Source organism: Drosophila suzukii, chromosome 2L, assembly GCF_043229965.1.
Source record: "Drosophila suzukii chromosome 2L, CBGP_Dsuzu_IsoJpt1.0, whole genome shotgun sequence".
Lineage (NCBI taxonomy): Eukaryota > Metazoa > Arthropoda > Insecta > Diptera > Drosophilidae > Drosophila > Drosophila suzukii.
In genome coordinates, this window is record NC_092080.1 from 12,974,193 (window position 1) to 12,995,617 (window position 21,425).

A 21,425-nucleotide genomic window follows, 5' to 3' on the forward strand; every position below is an offset into this window, starting at 1 on the left:
ATTCGTTTCTATGATTCGGTTAAATGATTCGATTAAATGACTTGATTCATTGATTGGATTCAATTATGCGATTATATGATTCGATTCAATGATTTAATGAACTGATTCTATGATTTATCAAATTCGTACTGCTAATTGCCTAGTTTTGCATGTTGTAGTGCGGCGTGCCGAATGAGAAAAATTTAGAAAGCGTATGTATTCAGTAGATCGAATAACACATTTTCGTCACAAAAGTTGATATCAGTTGATATCGTCACTAGTTTTTTACCTCGCTAGGAGGTGTTTTGGTTTAATATAAGCACGTCTCAAACCCTAACAAATCTATTTAATTTTGAAGACCAATGCTCTCGACACCTAATTATTGAAAGAGTAAGTACATTCACATCAACCTGACGCTTGGCCAATTTAAAATCAAAGCAGCTGAAGCCCCAACTAATTAACTGAAATTCACAAAGTAAAGTTCATGGCAAATAGAAGCAAACCACTTGTTTGACTTTTGCAAATTAATTATTTAATTTAACGTAAACATTTTGAATGTACACAACAAAGTAGACAAGGCCAATTAAAATTGGCCGGACAGAGACACACAGAGAGGGTGAAAGAGAGAGGGCAAACAGCAGCCAAAACAACATTTTTGGCCAATACATTTTAATGGGCCAACAAATTGTGAAACTGAATAAAAACAAATTTTCTATCATCAACTTAAGATTGAATTTTTGTGCGAGAAAAAAACGGGAAAATATGTGCGTTCACCATTTCCTTCGGTCTGGTTGGTCGGAATTCTCGCATTTTCCGGCTGAACGCTTGCAGACCAAAACTGAATTTATAAACCAAAAATGCATGATAGCCGGCCAACCCCTCCTCACGTTTGTCTGCGGCTTTTGCGGCTGTTGTGGCGACGTCCGAGCCACAGCAACAACGAAAGCCCAAAAAGAGCAACTAAAGCCACCAGAATAATCATTACGGCGGCAAAAATCTCTTGGCAGTTACCCGGACTTTTCCACGGCCACCCGCCGCCTTTCGTTTTATTTCTCGTTTGCTGTTTTGCGGGGTCACAATTTTTTCAATTTTTAGTTTATGCCACGTCGAACGATAAAATTGGGTGGGCGTGGCCTACGGGTGGAAAACGAAATATAAAGAAAAACTAGGAAAAACGCCCAAAATTATTAGTGGAGTTCTCATCTTTTTCGCGTCTTCTGCGCCGGCTTATGTTTTATGGCCCACTCGGCAAGAGCCAACTAAATTCGGGTAACTGAACTTGCAGCTGGCCGAGGATGGGGAAATTATTTAACCAATATAATCGAAGGCTCTGTACCCTAATTTGTAAAAAAAATAAATCACATATATATAATCCTTTATAAAATAAAATTACACTTCATTAGGAGCAATCGAAAGGCATGGTAAACTAATTTCAACATGTTTGCATTGAACAGATTGAATCATATTTGTGTGTTTATAAGAATTTTAAGAGACTAACAATTTATTTTAAAATTCTTTTTAAGTTCTTGTTTCAATAAAAATGTGTTCAAAACGAAAATACTCTTACTCCAAATTCGTACTTAGAAAAATTTCTCGTTGCCCCAGAATTTATGACTATCGGCCGAAGTTAGCAAACATTGAACGAGAAAAAATTGGGCAGCAAGCAAACAGAAGCAAACAAAACAGAACACATGGAAACATATCTTGGCATCATTATACTGGCGATGGAATGGGCGGGCCCCCAGATATACGTACAAAGATATATTTCCAGCCCGTTTTGAGCTCTTGAACTTTTACTGCACTCTGTTGATGTTTTTTCGGCTTCTTTTTGTTCATTTTTGGTGCTGCTGTTGTAGTGTTGCAGATTTATGTTTTATGACCAAAAAGTGTCTACAATTTTGGGTTAGAGATGGGTGATGGGGTGTTTTAGAAGCCCGGGTGGCCTCAACAGAAATTCAAGAGTTACTCATGTCGAGGCTTATGGTAAAATACGAGGCAGACCTCAAACTCCTGAGGGCAAACGACTGCTCATTCAGACTGTAACAAGGTTTCATAAAAGCTTGGGTGTATGTTTCCTTATCTCGAAAATATACTAGTTTTATGATGTTTTATTTAATAAAAAATGGTGATCTGAAAGATATCGTTTTTATTTATAATAATCGTTTAAATTTTGGTTCTAAATTTTTAACCATTTAACTTAAATATTCCAACAGTATTTCTGAATCATTCTGGGCAAACACGATTACAAGTGTAAGTAAATATAGCCTAAATCATTTTATTGGTTTGATAATCTTCCTTGCCGCCATTTTCCCGCGTTCTCCAAACCTTTTCCTTGGAAATCACCTAACCACTTTGACTTTGACTTCTTTCGACGTTTTCGTGTGTTTCCCTTTTGCTTTGTCGGGAAAGCTACTGCCATTCCATTTAAATACGCATATCATTTGTACAGCCATAAGAGGGAATTTCGTACCCCTCCTCGGTTAAATTACCCCACATTCCGTATCCCTGTATTGCCCATTCCACTCCTCCAGTTACCCAATGAGCTTAAGCTAACAGGGTTTTGTGGATTTTCCAGCTTTACGGCCTGCCATGTGGGCGTAAAGCATGTTAGGGGGGGCGTGGCTAAGTAGCCTCCCCACCACCCACCACCCACATACGTAGCGTCTGTATCGTCTGCATTTGAAGGCCTGTGAAAATTGCTAAAGTATTGCAAAACTCATTTTCTAATGTCAATGTGAGGCGAAAAGATTGAGTGCGTAATAAGAGGTGACAGCGAATTTCAAATGCTCTCTATCAGATTTTCCGACAGGAAACTCAAAGATTTTAGATATATATTTGAATATATTAAAGCAAAATGTTTACAGAACCACCACCTTTTTGGTAAATAGATTGAATTGGTAAAATAACCATGCAGTTACTTTTGTTACATACTTAATATTTATTTTAGAGTATGGGAAATACTGCACAGAGATTTGCTATTGGAGTAATAAAATAAGAAATACAGAAGAAATGGAAGGTTCGCGTAAGGACATCCTTTGCATATCCTTGATTTATGTGCGGATCTCGGCAACGACCGCCTTGCAACTGCATGATTTCGATTATTTGTTCGCCTCAAATGTGTTTATTGGTCTCGGCACATAATAAAATTATTTATTGCATTATAAAAAATAAAAAAAAGAGATGGAAACACGAATGCCCGTAATCATTTTTGCTGAGGCATCTACGTGTCGCTGCTCATGTTCCTTTTCAATTTGCATTTGCCTGCTGCCCCATAAATACATAAAAGCCGTGCCCAACAAAATAAATAAAATTAAAATAAAAATTTATAAAAGCAGTGGCGTGTCTGGAGGTGTGTTAGGGGGGGCTGAGGGATTTGCTTTGCACATGTGTGTGAATTGGTGCGATGGGTGGTTTTATTGTTTATCAATATAAAGCTCGTAAAATACCTGAACAGGGCAGCAAACCTGGGTTAACCTGCTGGTGTGTTTTCGCCAGAGATGAGCGATTTATGGGACGAAAGGTTATATGTTTGCTTCGGAAAAGCAAATTTGGGGAGGAAATATATTAAGGGAGATCTTTGCAAGATTATTGGATTATGTTAAAAAGATAAGGTTCGGAAATGTAAGCTTATTGATCAGGTTATAATATATGATATACAAGTTATTGAGTCACCCTGATATCATTTCCATTATGGTTTTAATATTATTTATTTTATTATTTTAATATTGTTTCAAAAATGTAAGTAAGAGTATTTTTTGTAGATTTTCCAAGCTTTTTCTTTCACCCCCGAGTGTTTCTCCCATTAAAGCTATAACGCTTTCTTCGTTCCCTTTGCATAATTGAAAAATGTCTAATGTCTTTTCAAGGTTTATTGGGCAAACACGTCGTTGAATATGAAAAAGCCAGAACAGGCGGTTCAAAGAAAACACACAAGCAGACGCTTTTATGCACTCCGCAATCCTTGAATACGTCCTTTGGTTCCTTTTTGGCAGGCTTTGGGCCATTTCTAATGCTCATTTGATGCTGCCAGCGACTGTTGTTTTGGCCTGCCTTTAAAACATAGTTACTCTGAGTGTTGTTGCATACTTTTGCGGCCTGCTCTCGGCAAGTTTTCTTTGTTTTCAGCCTCCATCACAGCACCCTGAGTGTGTGTGCCTTATAATTCCAGTTTATGCCGGGGGGCGTCATTCACATAAAGTGCTTATGCGTCTATGTCGCTTTGTCATTTTCCTACCACTCGGTCTCCGTTGGTGTAAATAATATTAGCACTAAACAGACGACTATAGTGGGGAAAACGGTTGAGAGGCTTTTCCAGGGTATGAATATGCAGGGGCATTCCCCAACCAGGACAGACCTCGATGGCAGATGACAGTCCATGACGGACCCTGGCTGGGGATCTAAGTACATATAGCCCAGGGGCAATAAACTTTTCATTAGCAAGTCAGTTTGTTGTTTGCCCGCGACAAAAGGCTTCAAATAGTACAGTAGTCCAGCGAAAAGAGTTACGAAAAATGTAAATACAATACTATTTAGTTACTCAAGATGTCACTTAAAAAGGTTTCTTCCACAAATATGTGTATTTTGAAAGAAATATTTATTCATTCTTTCATTCATTCATTTATTTAATACCCAAATATACCCAAACTTCATAAGTTTTAACCGAAAAATTCTATATTTTATAATATCTTCTTCTGATATTTTTGCTCTTTAAGAACCAACCTATTATATTTTGATCATAATACTTATACAATCATTTTTTAATATAAAAACTGTTTGATATCCGCTTGATATAGTTTACAAATATTTCTATTATATAGTGTTTTCTTGTTAATAATCATACTAGTTAGCGAGCTTTTACTGTGCTGCTGGCTGTGTGGGTCCTTAAGTGCAGAGCTCTTGCCACGCGGCAGTGACAAAAATTTGTCAAAGGTTTTTGGCCCGCTCCTTTTTATGCCATGCAGCGCCGGGACTATAATTGTTTTATGTTCTTTTGGTTTTTACTGTCCGCAAATAACTATTACCGCGCAAATGAAGTGTGCCTAGGCAGAAAGTGGGCGTGACTGCATGTTATGTTAGCAGAAATTTTGGAGTCTTAAGGTGGGAGAAACTTGTTATGTTAGCAGAAATTTTGGAGTCTTAAGGTGGGAGAAACTTGGCTTTAAAAGTTGCGGCTAACCACAATGAAATGAAAACTGTGCCACAATTTTGAGAAAAAAGTATGTTCAAGTACTGAACTAATTACCATGCAGCCTCTCTAAGTTTAAATTCAACCTTCAGTGTGATTTTGCCAGCTTTGTAGTTTACCATCCCTCTATTTCCTCTGTTATCTGGCCCAAGCACTCTTCAGACCATTTGAATAAGCCCTAGTCAAGTCGCGAACATTTGCCATGCTTACCCACAAAAACATAGTAGGTTGCCACACTCTCGCAAGAATGTATTTTCTACTGGAGAAGTTATCAAACAGACAAGAAAATATTTTGAAATCAATAAGTTTGTATATCTCTGTTTATAAAATTTTTGGAATAATTATTATTTTATAATATAAGCAAAGTTTTTTAATAAATGTCACTTCATATTTAATCCGCTTTATAAAATTCACATTTTATCTTAATGGTAGAAATATATTATTTGCTTTTTTTTTCAAATAAAATATGTCCAAAAAAGGCGCTTAATTTTCTTTACCACTGTTCACAGGCATATGCAAATTTATATGCAAATATAGAGAGAGCACACGCAACTCATTTTTTTTTGCTTTTCTGTTTGGCAAGTTTTTTCCTTGCCTTCTCGTGGTTCGATTAATTTTTTTTAGCATCATTCGATTGCGAAAACATTATGGATTTTGTCGCTGTTGTTATGCATGCAGATCCAAGTGGATAAGGGGGTTAAGCTTTGAGGGGGTTTCCGGAACGGAGGAAAACTCTCGCTAATGCTGATGATGACTATGATTGTGTTGTTGTCGGCTATGTAGTCCTTGTTGCAAAATTTTCCCATTTCTCATCTGTTGTCGATGGCGAAAATTTCACCGAAACGTCAGGTAAGTTTTCCCTTTTCATTCGTTTTCCAGCACTTGATTTAAGCAAAGTATAAGGGTAGAAGTTTTGCAATCGGCATAATAACCTTTTCCATTTTACTAATTAGCCGGCGAACTTAAGTGAAATTTATGTGGGGGAGATTAAGTCAGGCTCCAAGGTTCTGAAATGCATCTCGATGGCTTGCAACTCATTTTGCTGGTGGAATATCAGCTGGTTTGTGGCAAAAACTCCGCTTAATTTCACTTTGCCAAAATGGGGGTTAAAGTTAAAGGTGCCTGCCTGGGGTTAACCTGCCTCAAAGAGGCCTCGGCCATCTCGGTGACTCGACAATTTCGCCTTTTTCACCATCCTCGTAACATTTTATGTCGCATAGTTTTCCCACACAGACACACATATTCCTGCATATATGCATATGGGTCGGTGTGTGGGAGTGTGTGTTATGTGGAAGGCATCTCAAATGGCGGCTCATTGTTGTTGCCCCGTGTTGTGCACTTGTCGCGGCGGCGGAAATCAAGAAAAAAGGATGGAAAAAGGAAGGTGTATCCTTAATACTCTTGTATTTTATAAAAACTTTTTTTTTAATTTTTGAATAATATGAATAATGGTAGATTTTTAGAAACAAGAAATCAACCGATAAAACATTGTATAGTACTTCAAGTTTCTATCACTAATATTCAGTTAGTTATTTTTTTAAACAATATTTTTGGTTAAACATCGTAACAATTTTTAAATAGTAATATGTTTCTTTATTTCCCGGTCTAAAAAAAAGGGTATTATAGGGAAAAAGCGGCAACAACAAAGTGTTCTACTCCCTTTTTTTGGGGACCACAAACATTCCAATGGCATCGTCACGACTTGCTCTTGTTCTTGTCGCTGCTCAGAGTGCCATTGCCATTTTATGAATAATTCATATCCACACATAGAGCCACCAGTGAGGTGGTGCCCCAGCAAAAAAAAAAAAAGACAGGAGAGGAAAACCACACGCATTCATTTTCATATTGACACTCGTCGCGGCAGGCATTGAGTCCTCCAAATCCAAGCTCTGCTCCCTTGGTGGCAGATCCTCGTCAACGATTTTGGCGACATCATTGTCTCCTGGCCGGGGTCCTTTTGTTTACGCCCAGCCTACGCCCCGCCGCCTCCCCTTGGGATTCTCGTCCTTAAAGCCTTGCCAGAAAAAATGCCAAGGATGGGAGTCAAGAAAAAGAGACGAAATCACTGAGACAAAGTTAATAGTATTAACATAATGCAAAAAAAAAGGGACATCTACAAATAAAAGAAGTTTAAGAAGTCTATGGGTTTGATTCATAAATAAACAAATTTAAATCTTAAAATATGTAAATAATATTTATATTCAAATTACTATAAAATACTTTAAAAAATTATTTCCTTTAAAAATAAGTTTAATAATTTTTCAAAGTTTTGAGAATGAATTAGAACTTTAAACAATATGTTTGTTTAAGAGTTATAACTGGAAGCAAAGAGGGATGAGAATAAAAATATTCATTAAATAAATATTCAATATTATTAGGAATAATAATAATATTTTGTATAAATATTAAATTAATATTTGTATTTAATTTTTTAAAAATGACTGAAAATAATTATAATAAATTAATAAATAATATATTGGAATTATTAATATACAAAATTTTAACAATAATTTGTATATATCTTAAAATAATCTCCGTCTTAATTTACTAAGAATTACTTCAAGCAATTAAAAACTAAAAAATGTAGCTTACAAAAATCCAGAACTTATATAGCTTGTATATTCAAGTAGTAAAACTTAACAAAATCTTGTATATTCAAGATTTAAATTTGAGGAAAAGCGGTGGTAGATACTTTCAGCCCTGAAAAGTAGGCAACACTTTTTGTAAGTGGTCTTGTATCCTGCATTTTGCCGCAGTGTTTAGGTCCTTCATCTCGTTTGGTCATCAGCAATGGCTTCATTAGACACTCTCACTCACTTACAATCACTTACAGTCACGCCACGTTTTCCGCTTTCCCCATACCCATACCCATGCCCAAACCCATACCCGAGTGGTTTCTTTTGTTTCCCAATTGCATATCCGCCCGGCATCCTTTTGGCCCTGTATCCTGTATCCTGTGGCTCCTGTGCGGTGCTTCGCCCCCTGCTGTTTGCCAACTACCTTCCCTTCGCCGTTTTCGCCTTGGCCAAAAGTGATGCTAATCGGCAATTGGCCGCGGCGTCGTTATGTGGCCGCCGGTAACTGTTTTTGTTGCCACTATCGCTGGCCGTATCTTGCTGCCAAATTCGCTGATTCACGTAATTTGCCGCGACTGCAGCAGCGACAACGTCCAAAAGCCATGGCCAGCAACCAAAAAGTCAATGTGTTGTCGTGCCGCTATTATACACTAGCAAAACCGTTAAGGCCGGCAAAGTGCAGGAAAATCGGATTAGGCTTGCGCTCAAAAGTTGAGTTTTCCACGGGAAAACCTCACCCAGAGTATCGCACAGTCGATGCAGTTATCCCGCCCATTTGTTGCCATTGTTTTGCAGTTAAATGAATCTTAAACAGCAACGTGAGCAACTCACAGATACGAAAATCTCAAACAAACACACAGACACACACTTAGTCAGCAGTGGCTTAAAATATCTTTTCCTTCTTTTATTTTCCGCTTTTCCTGGGACTTTTCATTGTGAATCCCTTTGTCGGGCGCCTTTTTGCTTAGATCTTACGATGACTGAGCTGAATCGCTAATGCCCTCTAGTTTGAGGTGGGATTTCGGGCGTTTTGTCGGGCAGGAAGTGACCGTAAAACGGGTCAGAAATATAATCATCAAATCATATTTGTGATGAAGTCATTATCGGGATTACAGCAGATCGTAATCAAAGTGCAATTAAAACCAAGCTGAAGGCTTGAGAATTTATAGTTATTTTTAAACAGTTTTAATTTATCATTCCACCTTAATTTGTAAAAGTCAGTTAATCCTAAAAATATAATAATTAATAATGACAAATATGTAAACTATGACGGGGCAGAAAAATTATCATTAAAAAATCATTTATATTAAGTCAATAGCCAGAAAATGACAGATTGAAACTTTAAGAATTATGAGAGACTGCTGGAAAAAATATTATATATAACTATATATTATATTTAAATTATAAATAATATTGTTCTAAACAAATTCTCTATTTAATGAGTAGAAACAAAATGTAATGCAATATTCATAGAAAAATAACTGATTTTATCGCAAAACACAAGATTAAATCTATGTCACCGAATTTCCTCGAGAATATTATTTTTTAAGTACGAAATGTAAGGAACTCCGGAAACAAATCAATCAAAACTAGGATTTTAAACGAACCCATTAAATGCACAAGTGACTTATAAATTGCCTAAAACTAACATTATTTACTTTGACTTTATGTACCAACTATCCGAAATCGTTTCACTGCAGATGTGTGTTGAAAACAGGAAAGAATCAAATGATTTATGGCGTCACGTGCATGGGTTTTGTATTTGTTTTCAACAAGAATTACTGACCTATGGCCAACTAATGGAAAAACGAACCCTATGTTGTAATGTTAGTTTAAGCGAACGGTATATGTTAAGTTTGACAGCAGAAGAGCAAGGAAAACTCTTAAAACAGCTAACAGTGAATGAGAGAGGAAGAGCAAAATGGCTAACAGCGAGAGCTCTTTGGGAAATTTACTCTTGCAAAAGGACACCGATGGCCTCTCTTTCCATTCGTGTTAAGTCGGCTCTGTTAGCGGCAAAAGAATGTTAAGTTAATGGCCAAAAAGCAGCATAAATCATTTAAGTTGAGGATGTCGACGGCAATGCGGTTGCAATGCGATGTCAGCACCTCCCCCTGGAAATGCAACCCCCCCCACTTGAAAGTGTCCCAAATGTGCATTTAAATTAGCAGGGGATTCCCCCCACCCCCCTCACAACTGCAATGCCATTTCTATGCACAACGAATGCATAAATCATTAACAAGCGCTCTCCGCTCGCCGCAAAATAATAACAATAATGCTAAAAACTGCAACGCAACCGCTGCAGCCACAATGCCCATGCGAAGGCCACCCAATCAGCAGTAAACCACTTCCATTTCCACTTCCACTTCCACTTCCCCCGCAACAAAAACAGAAACAAAAAGCAGAAATCACCACCCCCTTTGGTTGCATGTGCAACCAATTACAGGCATTTCCGGCAATCAGTTTTTAGCGCCCCAAAAATTCGCACACAAGCCCGTGTCCCCCCTCCCCCTCCGAAAAATCCGAGTATAGTTGTAATCACTTTTGAAATTTGAAATTTCAATTCGATTCTCGTCGCAGCATCGATGTCCCCTTCGATTGGCCAATGCCGTCACGGCCCCGAGTTGAGCACTCAAAATTTATGTTCCCATCCATAGATCATCACGAAATGACACTTGGACAGGACCAGTAGTTGTTGTTGTTGTCATATTTGTGTGTGTCAGTGTGTGTGGCGAGTCCTTTGGGATTCCGATATCCTTCCAGCGTTAAAGGATGGGCGTTGGGTTTGCTTGAAATATATGTTTCCTCTTTTAAAAACAATTTAACTGGTTGATTCGCTTTCATTAGCATATTGGTTGATATTAGGCTTAGGCTAATTATATGTAGAAAAGCTTTATGTTTAAGTATGCAATTTTCATAGATTACCATTTAATATATTTAAATTAGGTCACTTTGCCCATTAATTTTAACCAACAGTCATGCTTTGAACACTTTATACATTTTACTAAAAATAAATTGTATTTTCCATGAATTTTTGTAAATTTATTCAATTTCCTACTAATCACTTATAAGTTTAATGACCTATATATACGTGGTAAAAAAAACGTTAATTACCTATTTCTAATGGAATTTCTGAATGGAAATTAAAAAATTAAAGTTGTACTAAAATATGCATGTTTAACAATCATTAGATGGTCATTAAAATATATGGTGAAAACATAATAAATTAAAAACAAATTTTATCTTTCTTTTTCTGACTAGAAAATTTAAGTGTGAAAAATATGGCCAGGTTGAAATGTGTGTAGTAAAGGTAATAAGATAATAATATTTTATGAATGCAGTACTATATATTGCAATATTTTCCATGGTAACCTGATCGATTCATGTTAAAGAAGTGACCTCTGTGGTTGCGATACATCCGTAACTGTCTTGGCCATCAGAGAAGTTCTCACGGTTGACTGCCAGAGATTGTGAAAGTTGTCAGTTGGTCAGCAGTGTTCGAGTGACCTTTTCGATTCCCCACCAACCCACAATCGGTCTGGAAAAATGTCAAAAATGGTATTTGCATTCGGGCCATATTTCGTATATGTACTGGCTTTTAATTGAAATCGAAATTGACTCTGCGGCAGCCTTTATATTTTCTATTTTGATCATTTTTTTTTGCCAAACTTGATGGTCGATATAGTGAGTGCTGTGCCCAGTCCCAGCAAAGATTTAAAACAATGCTGATTAAAGCAGTATTATGAGTGCGGTTAAAGTGTGGCCTGTATCAACACTACCTCTTTTAATTAAACAAGTGGCCAGCCAACGATACTGATGATTATTATTGAAATATTCTCCAAATAATGCGCACAATGCAAACATCGCACGACCAACAAAAACTGACACAAAGCCAATTAGCCTATTCGAAACTTTCCCTCTTCGGCCAGGCATTTAAAAAATTTGTGGCATATATAGATTGGGGCCAACAATAAACGAACGGTTTTAGTTATTTAAAATGCGTTCAGTACTTTTTGTATTATTTTCAGCCGTACATCAATGCGATTGTGAAAAGGGGAATTTAATTAACTTTTCAGAACGCATCGGCTATTGATTGAGTTGAATATATGAAAATAGAAGTAGTAATTTAATTAAGTGAGTGTTTTTGAATCGAAAATATCCTCTAGTTTAATTAATTTCTTGCAAGTGTATCCTTAGTATTTTTTGCCAATATACAACTGCAAGCCGAAGGAGAAAAAGGATAACCACCCATCAAGGATTCTCGAAATTGATAAATGGGGTCAGCATAAAGAGCGCATGGAGTGTAACAAAATCGAAAAGCAGAAACGTCTAAACCAGAAACCAATCACTTATCATTTGTTGCAGCTTGAAAGAGTGTTGCTCACTAATTGAATGTCATCAGGGCCATCGACAATGTCAATTTGAAATATTATTAAAATCATTTTGCATGCACTTTGCACTTTTTCCCTAGAACAGGGAGAAATCTGCTGTCAAAGCAGCGTGGAGAAGGTCCTAAACTATGACTGGTAAAATGTGCGTAAATAGCATAAACTCGCCGTTTCAAACTTTCTTTTTATAATTTTTTCATAATTGCTCACACTTTTTTCAAACATTTGCAGCAGCAGCAAAAAATGTAAGTGACACGGGGTTTATTAAAATTATGGAAAAAAGGGAATTATTAAGAAATTGAATTTATTAAGGAAATTAAAGAGCTATTAAAACTTTAAAATTTTTTACCAGATACCCATCACAAGCATTCTGTAGTAAATAATAATAAAATATTTTTGCTGTTGGCTAAAAACCTTAGAAATAAGTATATTCTTTATTAAAACTACAGAAAATATTAAGGAAATTAAAGAGTTATTAAAATTTGACAATTTTATGCCAGATCCCAATTACACGCATTCATTTTGCATCTATATATATAATTTTATATAATAATAAAATATTTTGGCTGCTGGCTAAAAAGCATAAAAAGTAGTCGCTTCTAGAGCTACGAAAGCTTTTAAATGTTACTAAAATTTTACGTAGTATCATAATAATTTGAGCTTGTGTTTTACCCAGCTTTAAGAAAAACGTGATTATTTTGCTGTCAGAAATCTGCAGTCTCCTCAAAAGTCTGCAGCATTTTTCTTGCTTATTTTTTGGCTACAGCTTCGGCAGCCAGACACCAACAAAACACCCCATTTGTGTTAACAACACTGACACTGAAACCGAAAGCCAAAATGCAAAAATAAAAGAAAGCACGCCGCCAACAAAGAAAAGCAACTTCAGAGACGTTTTACTTATAATGAAGTTCATTTACTTTGTGAAGAAAATAAAAATAAGAAAGGGGCACACAAACGATTTAGTTTTGTGTTCCGTTGGAAAAGAATGAAGTGCAAGTTAGTACTGCTGCAATGTCTTCGTGGCCTTTGCTGTTGCTATTGTTTTGGCTGTTGTTGTTTTCGAGATTAATATGCTGCCGTTTTCCACTACTTATGCTGCCTTTCAGGACCAGGCCAGCACGTCCTGTCAGGACGTTACGACTCCAGGACTCACACACGAATCGCTGCACAGTGGGCGTTGGGAAGTGGAATGTTTTTGAGAAACTCGATTTCCCCATAAAATCATATTCAATTCTGGGAAATCCCCAATTGCCTATTTTCACACCTGACAGAACCTGTATTTTCCTTTACGACATTAATGGCTTATTATCTCATTTCGGTTGAGTAATTTTACATAAAGAATACAGAAAAACGTTGAACAAGGTGCGAAAGTAAACACCTTTTTGGTTTATTGATACAAATTGTTTTGGCTTTAATGGTATTTAAAGAATACTCTTAACAGAAACCTTATTACAAATAGTATACAAAAGCTACAGTATGAAAGTGAATAACAAATTTGTATTACTTTTGTTTTGTCAGACTTACTATACAGTACATTTAAATAGTTAAAAATTAATAAACCTAAATATATATATAGATTTTGTTAAGGCAAATGCACACAGAGAAAACTCTGACGTTCTCATCTGAGTTAAAAATGTTCTTAAAAATAGAACGACATTTGTAAGTTGGAAATGTTTTTAATTTATGTTTATGTTTATATTTATTTATGTACATTGTATATCTCAACAAATAAACTATTAGATCAGTCCGTAGTGTATACTTAAAAGTTTTTAACTAAACTCAATTTAACTTTTCTCTTTTCACCATTTCGTTCTAGTATTGAAAACATTGATACCAAAATGTATTTACACGGTTTTTAAGAACAAATGTTCTCAATTCAAGAACAATGTTCTTGGATATTTCTCTCTGTGCAATACCTATTTGGGATTTATTTAATACTAATTGATATCAAAAGAAATGATTTACTAATTCCGGATTTCAAGCTAAGGTGAATGTGAAAAATACAAAAATAAAAAGAAATATAATAAAATCATAAGTACAATAGATATGCAATACATGAAAACTACAGTTTCCCTTTTAAGACAATTGTTTATTTGTGGCCACTGTATCTGCGTATCCTTCGCATCCTGCGTGTGATCCTTACATTAATGAGTGTGCGTGTGCTTGCACCGGTGTGTGTGTGCACAATGCGTGTGCTGAAAACTTAAGTCACGAAAGTAGACGCCTTGGCAAAAGACGCGCCGACAGGCAACGAAATACTTTGGCAACGAAAACATTATACAACTACTTTAAGGAGGGGGGATTTATTGTGTTCTTTGCCTTTGCCAATGCACCGCCTCCCGATGCCCTTTCCTACCCCTTTCCCCAAACGCAGGAACAGACTTCTTTTACCCAATGCGTGCTCACCCAGATGCAATGAAGCCGAAATTCAGCACTCAACTTGAGCTTCTGTCGCTCCTTCAAAGATCCCTGCAACGAGGCGAAAATCTTAACTGGTTGCTCCCCCGGCGAAAATGAGCAGGAAATGAGGCGGGGGACAAGGGATGCAGGAAGGAGGTCCTTGGACGCCTTCTGCAATTTTCATTTGCATCTTTTGGCGCTGCCATAACTATAACTGCCGCCTGTATGCAGTTACACATCACACTTTAGTTGCGCCAAGTGGCACTTTCCTCCGGCGCACAGTTTGTCTTTTCATTAGTTTCGGGCTTTAGTGTTATCTTCTCTGTCTGCCCCGAAATTTAGTTGGCTTAATTTACAGATGAACTTTAAGTAAAGATACAGAAGGATAGAGAAGCCTGACCTTTTGATGGGCATTTTTAATTTACTTTCAAGGCAAGGGCGAGGCAGAGAAATTTGCATCTCCATCAAATGTGTTTGGGCTGTTTTATTATTAACTTTACGAGAAGTACTCATTAGTCAAGTAGAAAACTGAATATAAAAAATTCTAAATTAAATAAATTTGGAAATATGAATAAATATATTTCTCATAAGGAATACAAATATAATATCAGCAAAAACAAATATATTTTTGGCAACACACGTGCTTAAAAAATATACCAGAGGCTATAAAAAAATCATTAATAAAGGAATTTGAATATTATTAATAAAGAAGCTTTAATTCACAATTGTTATAGGCATAAATAAGGAAGCAACATATAAAATGTATTCAATCTAATCTTGAGCACTGAAATATTTAATGAAAAACATTTTTCACCTGTGTGTATAATAATATATATTAAATATTATTCTAAAAACTATATATTTATATAATGTCATAAGGTGAACTAAGTATTTACAAAGATTTACATGAACTCTCTCCTTCTCGCCCGACTGCCCTCGTTGTGTCGCAAATTGGTCAGCATCCTTCGATGCGATTCCTTGTGGGGATCCCTGAGTTTGAGGGCGAAACAAACCGGGGTGATTATATCGTCCACGTGGGGGACCTTGGATGCACTGGGCATCCTCCTCAATCCGGTCCACACACCCTGGCGGGCCTTGGTGTCATCGGTGGGATGCGGTGCAATTGCAACCTCAAAGGATCCATCTTGCGGCGGACCTTTGTCGTTGATCCTTAGCTGGAGCTTAACCCTTGGCTGGATGGCCCTCAAAGCCTCCGCCAGCGAAGAATGCAGGTGCAAAGCCTGTTTCCTGTAGGTCTGTCGATAGCGGCAGTGGTCGATGTAGAGCACTGGCTGGAGCGGATCCAGTGGCCTTTTGTCGGGCATCTCGAAGGACAGGTGGACACGTAAACAGTTCGAGGTCCTGGGCAGACCACAGACTACGGACGACAACGAACAGCAGTCATGGCAGGACTGAGGGGAGAATCTGAGGCTCAGAGGTTTGACACAATTCTCCTGGGCAGCCCCAACCCTCCAGCTTATCGGCGACCCGAGAACCTGGCGGCTGGAGGTTAGGGGGCGCCTTCATAAATCAAATAAAAGAGCGTATCTGACAAATAAATCTTCGAGGGCGAAACAGGCTCGGTAAAAAGAGCATGCAAATGCGCATGAAATATGCAAAAGCCGCAAGCCTTAAAATGAATACAAAATTAAATCAAGCAACATAGTTGTACAGTGGTCATTTAAAAATTAAAATAAGATAATCAAATCAATTTGGAAGTGTACAAAGTTTTAAGTGTGCAAGGAGTTGGAGAAATTTGCTAATAAATACAAATACACAAAATTAAGACATTTAAAATAGTTTTTAGTATTCACATAAACACGTAAAACAAAATAAAAAATGTAACAAGTAAATTTTAGTAAATTGTTTTGAGAAAAAAGGAGATGGATTTAAAATTAATTATATTTTAAAATATTTGTATTGTGGGTTTTATTCAATAATAAAATTTGAGAACTGTTCTGAAAGAATTATATTTAAAGCACTGGCAACCAAATTATGCATTCGTTAAAAATTAAATTCAAAAATCCAAGAAATTCTTTTTAATTTCACTGAAACATTTTTAAATTTTTAGTAATTACTGTACGTCTAGTTTACTGTCCAGTTTGCGCTGACATTTTGACCTGCGGCGTCGTGGAAAAAAAAGGAGGAATCATGAACAGCATTTTCTGCAAAATTTACCAGGCTAAGGAGTACGGCATGCCAAACGCATAGACACGGATAAAATAGAATGCTGCGCATAGAAAGGAAGGCAAATGAAAAAAGGGAAAATGTATATTTTAATAAACCGAACACAAAGCAGAGTAGCAAAAGTCGAGCGCCACCCACTGGGCCACCGGGTGTCGAGCCCGCGGCAAGGTTGGCCAGTTCATTCATTCGGTTTTATTCACATTCACAGTTATTGAAACTAGAACAGCGCGCTGCCTCTCGAATAATATGAAACTAAGTAAAAGTAATACCAAGTCGTGCGATGCAGTCGTCCCGGCCACATGATAATAACCAAGGGTTAGGGGTCGTAACGTGAACCACCGACCCACAACCGACGACAGTTGACAGACGGCAGACGAATGCGAATCCGAATCCGAATCCGAGTCCCGCCGCAAATCCCAAGGAAAATATATTCACCGGATCTAAGGGGGTTTGAATGTCCTCCGCCCCCTGTGACGATTGGTTGCGGCTGCTCCCTCTGATTGGATCAACATACTTAGTTTGTGTTGCCAAAGGACCCAACAAGCAGTCGCAAATAGTCTTGGGAATGCCCTCGACTTTGGCTTTAAGTTGCCCAGGTAGTTTATCGCAAACAGTGCCTTTTTCCTTTACTTCGGGCTTAATAAAAGCAAAGAAATTTAAACTCAAGATTTATAAGAGCTTTTCCGGCTTATGGAATTTTGTATTTTTTAAAGGGTTCCAAAAGGGTCAAAAGCAATCTCTTAATAAAGGATATTTTATTTGTTAAATGGAGCACATTGCAGCGCTAAAGGATTTTGGGAAGGCCATCCCAAACAAACGACTCAATTTATTTTGTGCACTTAATTTTCAACATTATTATTAATCATACTACAGCCATAATCAAAATCATTGAAATCCAGAAGGCGTTGTTCAAGATATCAACAATATATTTTCTAATCCCCAAAAGTATTTCCATATAATGAATTGGTTTAATAATATTTGTGCTGAAAGCCGCCTAAAGTTTTTCCCAAATCATCAACCATATAAAGTTCAGCGGGAATCTAAAGATGGTTTAATGAGCACGGAGGAGTGCTATAGCTTTATAAAGAAGAATATAAAGCCTAAAAGCGCTATTCAAGAAGAAGTATTTTGGAAAATCCCCATACTCCTCGTCTGTTTGGGCTGCATTATAGTCATATTAATGGCATTCTGCTTTGTGTTTCAGTGCCTGGTAACTAGGGCTAAGGCAGCCCGATTGCCAAAGCAACTAGACTTTGACATTTGCAAAGTCGAAAATTCAAAGCACCATTCGACAAGCCACAAGGCCAGCCAAAGCGAACAACCAACTAAAGAAGATGAAAGGTGTTGTACTTGTATGAACTAAAAGAAGAACATTGAACATATATTTGTTAATCTTTTAAAACTACTTTATAGTTTATATTTGAAACTAATAAAAAAAAAGATTAGAAAACATTATGTTAAAAGCTTAAAAGTAAATATATACGTTACAATTAATAAGATCAAGAATTTCTAATGTAAATAAATATTGTTTTATTTAGGTACTCAAAGAAATATTTTGATAAATTTAAGATTTAAGATATAATTTTTCTTAATATATGTTATAAGCTTAAAAGCGTTTATGTTGATGTATACGTTACAATAAATAAGATCTTAGTTTTATAATACATTTATAATCAACCATATATTTTGAAAAAATTAAATTTATTAAGATATAATACAACATATATTTAAAAAAAAAATTAAATTTATTAAGATATAATTTTTCTTAATATATGTTATTGGCCTAAAAGTGTAAATGTTAATGCAAACGTTACAATAAATATGCTCTTATTTTGATCAGCAATTTCGAAAGTAAAATATAATCTTTTTTATCCAAATAGTTTTGAATATTTAATATATTTAATGTCGGTCTGGTAGGTCCATCCCATCTTTCACTAAAATATGAATTTCCTTTGATGGGACTATTTAGACAGGCAGATGGCGGGTAAATAATTGAAATATAGCAGGTACAGTGTACACACATTTACTTATTAAATTGAACAAAGTGTATACTTATTCTCCTATTAACGCTGTCATCTACCGCACTCATTATGATAATTGTCAACACAGTATCGTGTGCCTTTCGGCAAGGACGGCCCAAATTGAGCAACTTTCCGCTCGTCAGTCGAATCTTATGGATGACCGAGTAAACCGGTCAGTGGCCTCGCCCCATTTGTCAATGTTCGCAGTGCTCGTCCTGCAACTCCTGCAATCGCCACAGGCTGTGGCGTAGCCTTCAACCTTCAGTTTCACTTATTCATTTTCCTCGGAACCTCAACGCCCTCGGATTTTCTTCTTTTTTCTGTTTTTTTTTCACTCCTGCTTGCCACAAATTGGCCAATGCGTTTGTTCGGGGCGTCCAGAAGTTGCCGGGGATTAAAAAACGCTTTGCATGCCAGCGGCAAAAAAAATGGGCGCAGGATATCGAACTAGGGCGGTGTGGCAAATGAAATGCGTAAATGAATTTGCGAAAATTATTTGCGCCGCCCGCCTGGCCTTGATTAAATTTTTGCCCCAACGAGTCCGGCGGGCATAAAACGAATCCCATTATTTATAAAATATCCTTCGAATAAATGAGTTTCCATTGATACACAAACATAGATGGACGCTCATCGGCCGATTTCCCCAGCGAACTCAAAGTATACGTATATATTTATTCTCCAATTTTGTCTTGGTTGTATTTTATTTATTTCAATTATGAAAAGTTTCTGCCTTTGCCCGCAAAAATGGCCTCTAAAAAAAAAGAAGGAAAAGAGAAAAGCAAAGTAGCAAATGTATTTTTTCCTCAAAATTTCACTTGAGTCCACCCTCTTGTATCTTTTTATTTTGTTGTTTGTATTTTTCTCACATTTTATTCGTGCGGACGTGGGGTAAACAAACATTAACTGCTCAATTGTTTTCAACGCGCTGCTTTGTCCTGAATTGATGAGCTTTCAATTGTTGGGCCTCCTGCCCTCCTTTGTTCGTAATAATCCCTACTCCGTCTGGCCTTATAGCCCCACTCCCATCCGTACTGCCCTCTTCATTTCTGCAATTTATTCATAATCAAGGGTGTTAGCCTAATTGGCATGTCAGGCGAACCAAACCATGGGGTTTATTTAGTTATATGGGCGTTCCAGGAATTTAATTCTCTTATATTTGTGTAAATACAATTTTTAATGAAAAATCGCTTTCCTAGGTTTTTTGCCTGTTTATACTGTTTATATAAGGAATGTATGAATCGATATTCAATTTTTTCAAAATTCTTGAAAGGTTCTATGAATTAAATTTTCTTTTATTATTTTTATAACATAAGTTTGTATTAAAAATCGCATACCTACTTTTTTATTGCCCATTTATACGGCTTATAAAAGGAATCTATGAAATGGTATCCCAGGATTACAAAGGGTTAAACAACAATTTTATTTGGTCCTTTGAAGGATATATATTAATGAGACTATACATCTGATGTGTAAAAATATCTGTGTTTCTTAAAAAGCATAAAATCTATTATTGGAACACCGTTCCATGATATTTTTTAATAGTTTATTATTGCATTATCCTAACATTTTTCCCCAGGAAGCCGAACAATGAATTCCATTAGCCTCCCACATATTTGCTTGGGGCTTTCCCCGTCATTTTCTTCAACAGGTAAACGCTTTTCCGCTTTATTTTCTGTCTGCTGCCCAGGGCTTATAATTAAATATTTTCTTTTCAATTTTCATAAAACACAAAGGGGCTGGAAACCCCCTTTTTTGCCGCCATATTGTGGGGCTTAAAGTGTTTTGTTTATCTTTAATTAGCAGCTTGAGCCCACGCTCTCGGTTCAAGACTTCCGCGCGAGAGTGGGCCGACTTAATGGCCAAATGACGGGGGTATCTGCTTGTGATATGATTAATTACCTAATTATTACATCAGATTAACGCACAGCTGCCCCAGCTCCAATAAGTTAGAGCCCGGCCAGCGGGTTTTATTGCTTCCGTTTAATCACTGAGCCATCCAAACCACGAAACTCAATAGATTTTCAATTCGGCTTGAGGTCAAGACTTTCCCCCATAACTGTGGTCAGCATTTTCCTACCCCGCAAATTCGAAACACGTTCGAAGCAACTATGTATTCCCATCGCTGCTCTGATCAATGGCAAAACTATTTACACTTTAATGTGGCATTTGTGTGAAGTCAGGGCAGACAACTATAGAAATTGTAAGTATCAACAAGTAGGGGCCATAAATTGACTTTCACTGAAGGAGGTAAAATGCAGAAACATTCAGGGCAAACAAATAGGAATAAATATTATTAAAATCGAGGAAAGTTTGTACATAAATCCGGTTAACATCCGATATGGGGCCCAGTTGTTGTTGACCTGCCATTTTGTGTACTCAAACACACATTCGGATGTTTGCCAGCCGTATTAAGCATTTTCAATATCAAAGTCACGTGCAAATGTTGTATATTAGTTTCCTGCCCGGTTGGTCTGATGTTGTTTTTTCTACGTATTTTTCCTTGCCTTTGGCAGATGCGTCGTTGTTTGCCAACGCTCTAGTGATTTTAGTTTGAATTTTACGTGCCCATCAAAATGATTATGAGCACGCACACAGCCAGGGGACTCCGCACCCACATATAGTACTACTGCATAGAATTCGGGTGATTCCATCTCGTTGAGGTATTCATGCACTTCATTAGGAGCTACAT

General features: G+C 36.9%; 2 protein-coding genes across 2 annotated transcripts; one reads left to right on the forward strand and one right to left on the reverse strand.

The window, feature by feature from the left end:
* Nucleotides 1–15,368: 15,368 nt before the first annotated feature.
* Nucleotides 15,369–15,993, reverse strand: LOC108012574 (selenoprotein BthD). Its single transcript, XM_017077992.4, has one exon. The coding sequence runs from the start codon at nucleotides 15,851–15,853 to the stop codon at nucleotides 15,431–15,433; it is 423 nt and encodes a 140-aa protein (XP_016933481.3). The 5' UTR covers nucleotides 15,854–15,993; the 3' UTR covers nucleotides 15,369–15,430.
* A 1,645-nt stretch (nucleotides 15,994–17,638) lies between these two features.
* On the forward strand, nucleotides 17,639–18,088 carry LOC108013210 (uncharacterized). Its single transcript, XM_017078931.4, has one exon. The coding sequence runs from the start codon at nucleotides 17,674–17,676 to the stop codon at nucleotides 18,076–18,078; it is 405 nt and encodes a 134-aa protein (XP_016934420.4). The 5' UTR covers nucleotides 17,639–17,673; the 3' UTR covers nucleotides 18,079–18,088.
* The last annotated feature ends 3,337 nt before the right edge of the window (nucleotides 18,089–21,425 follow it).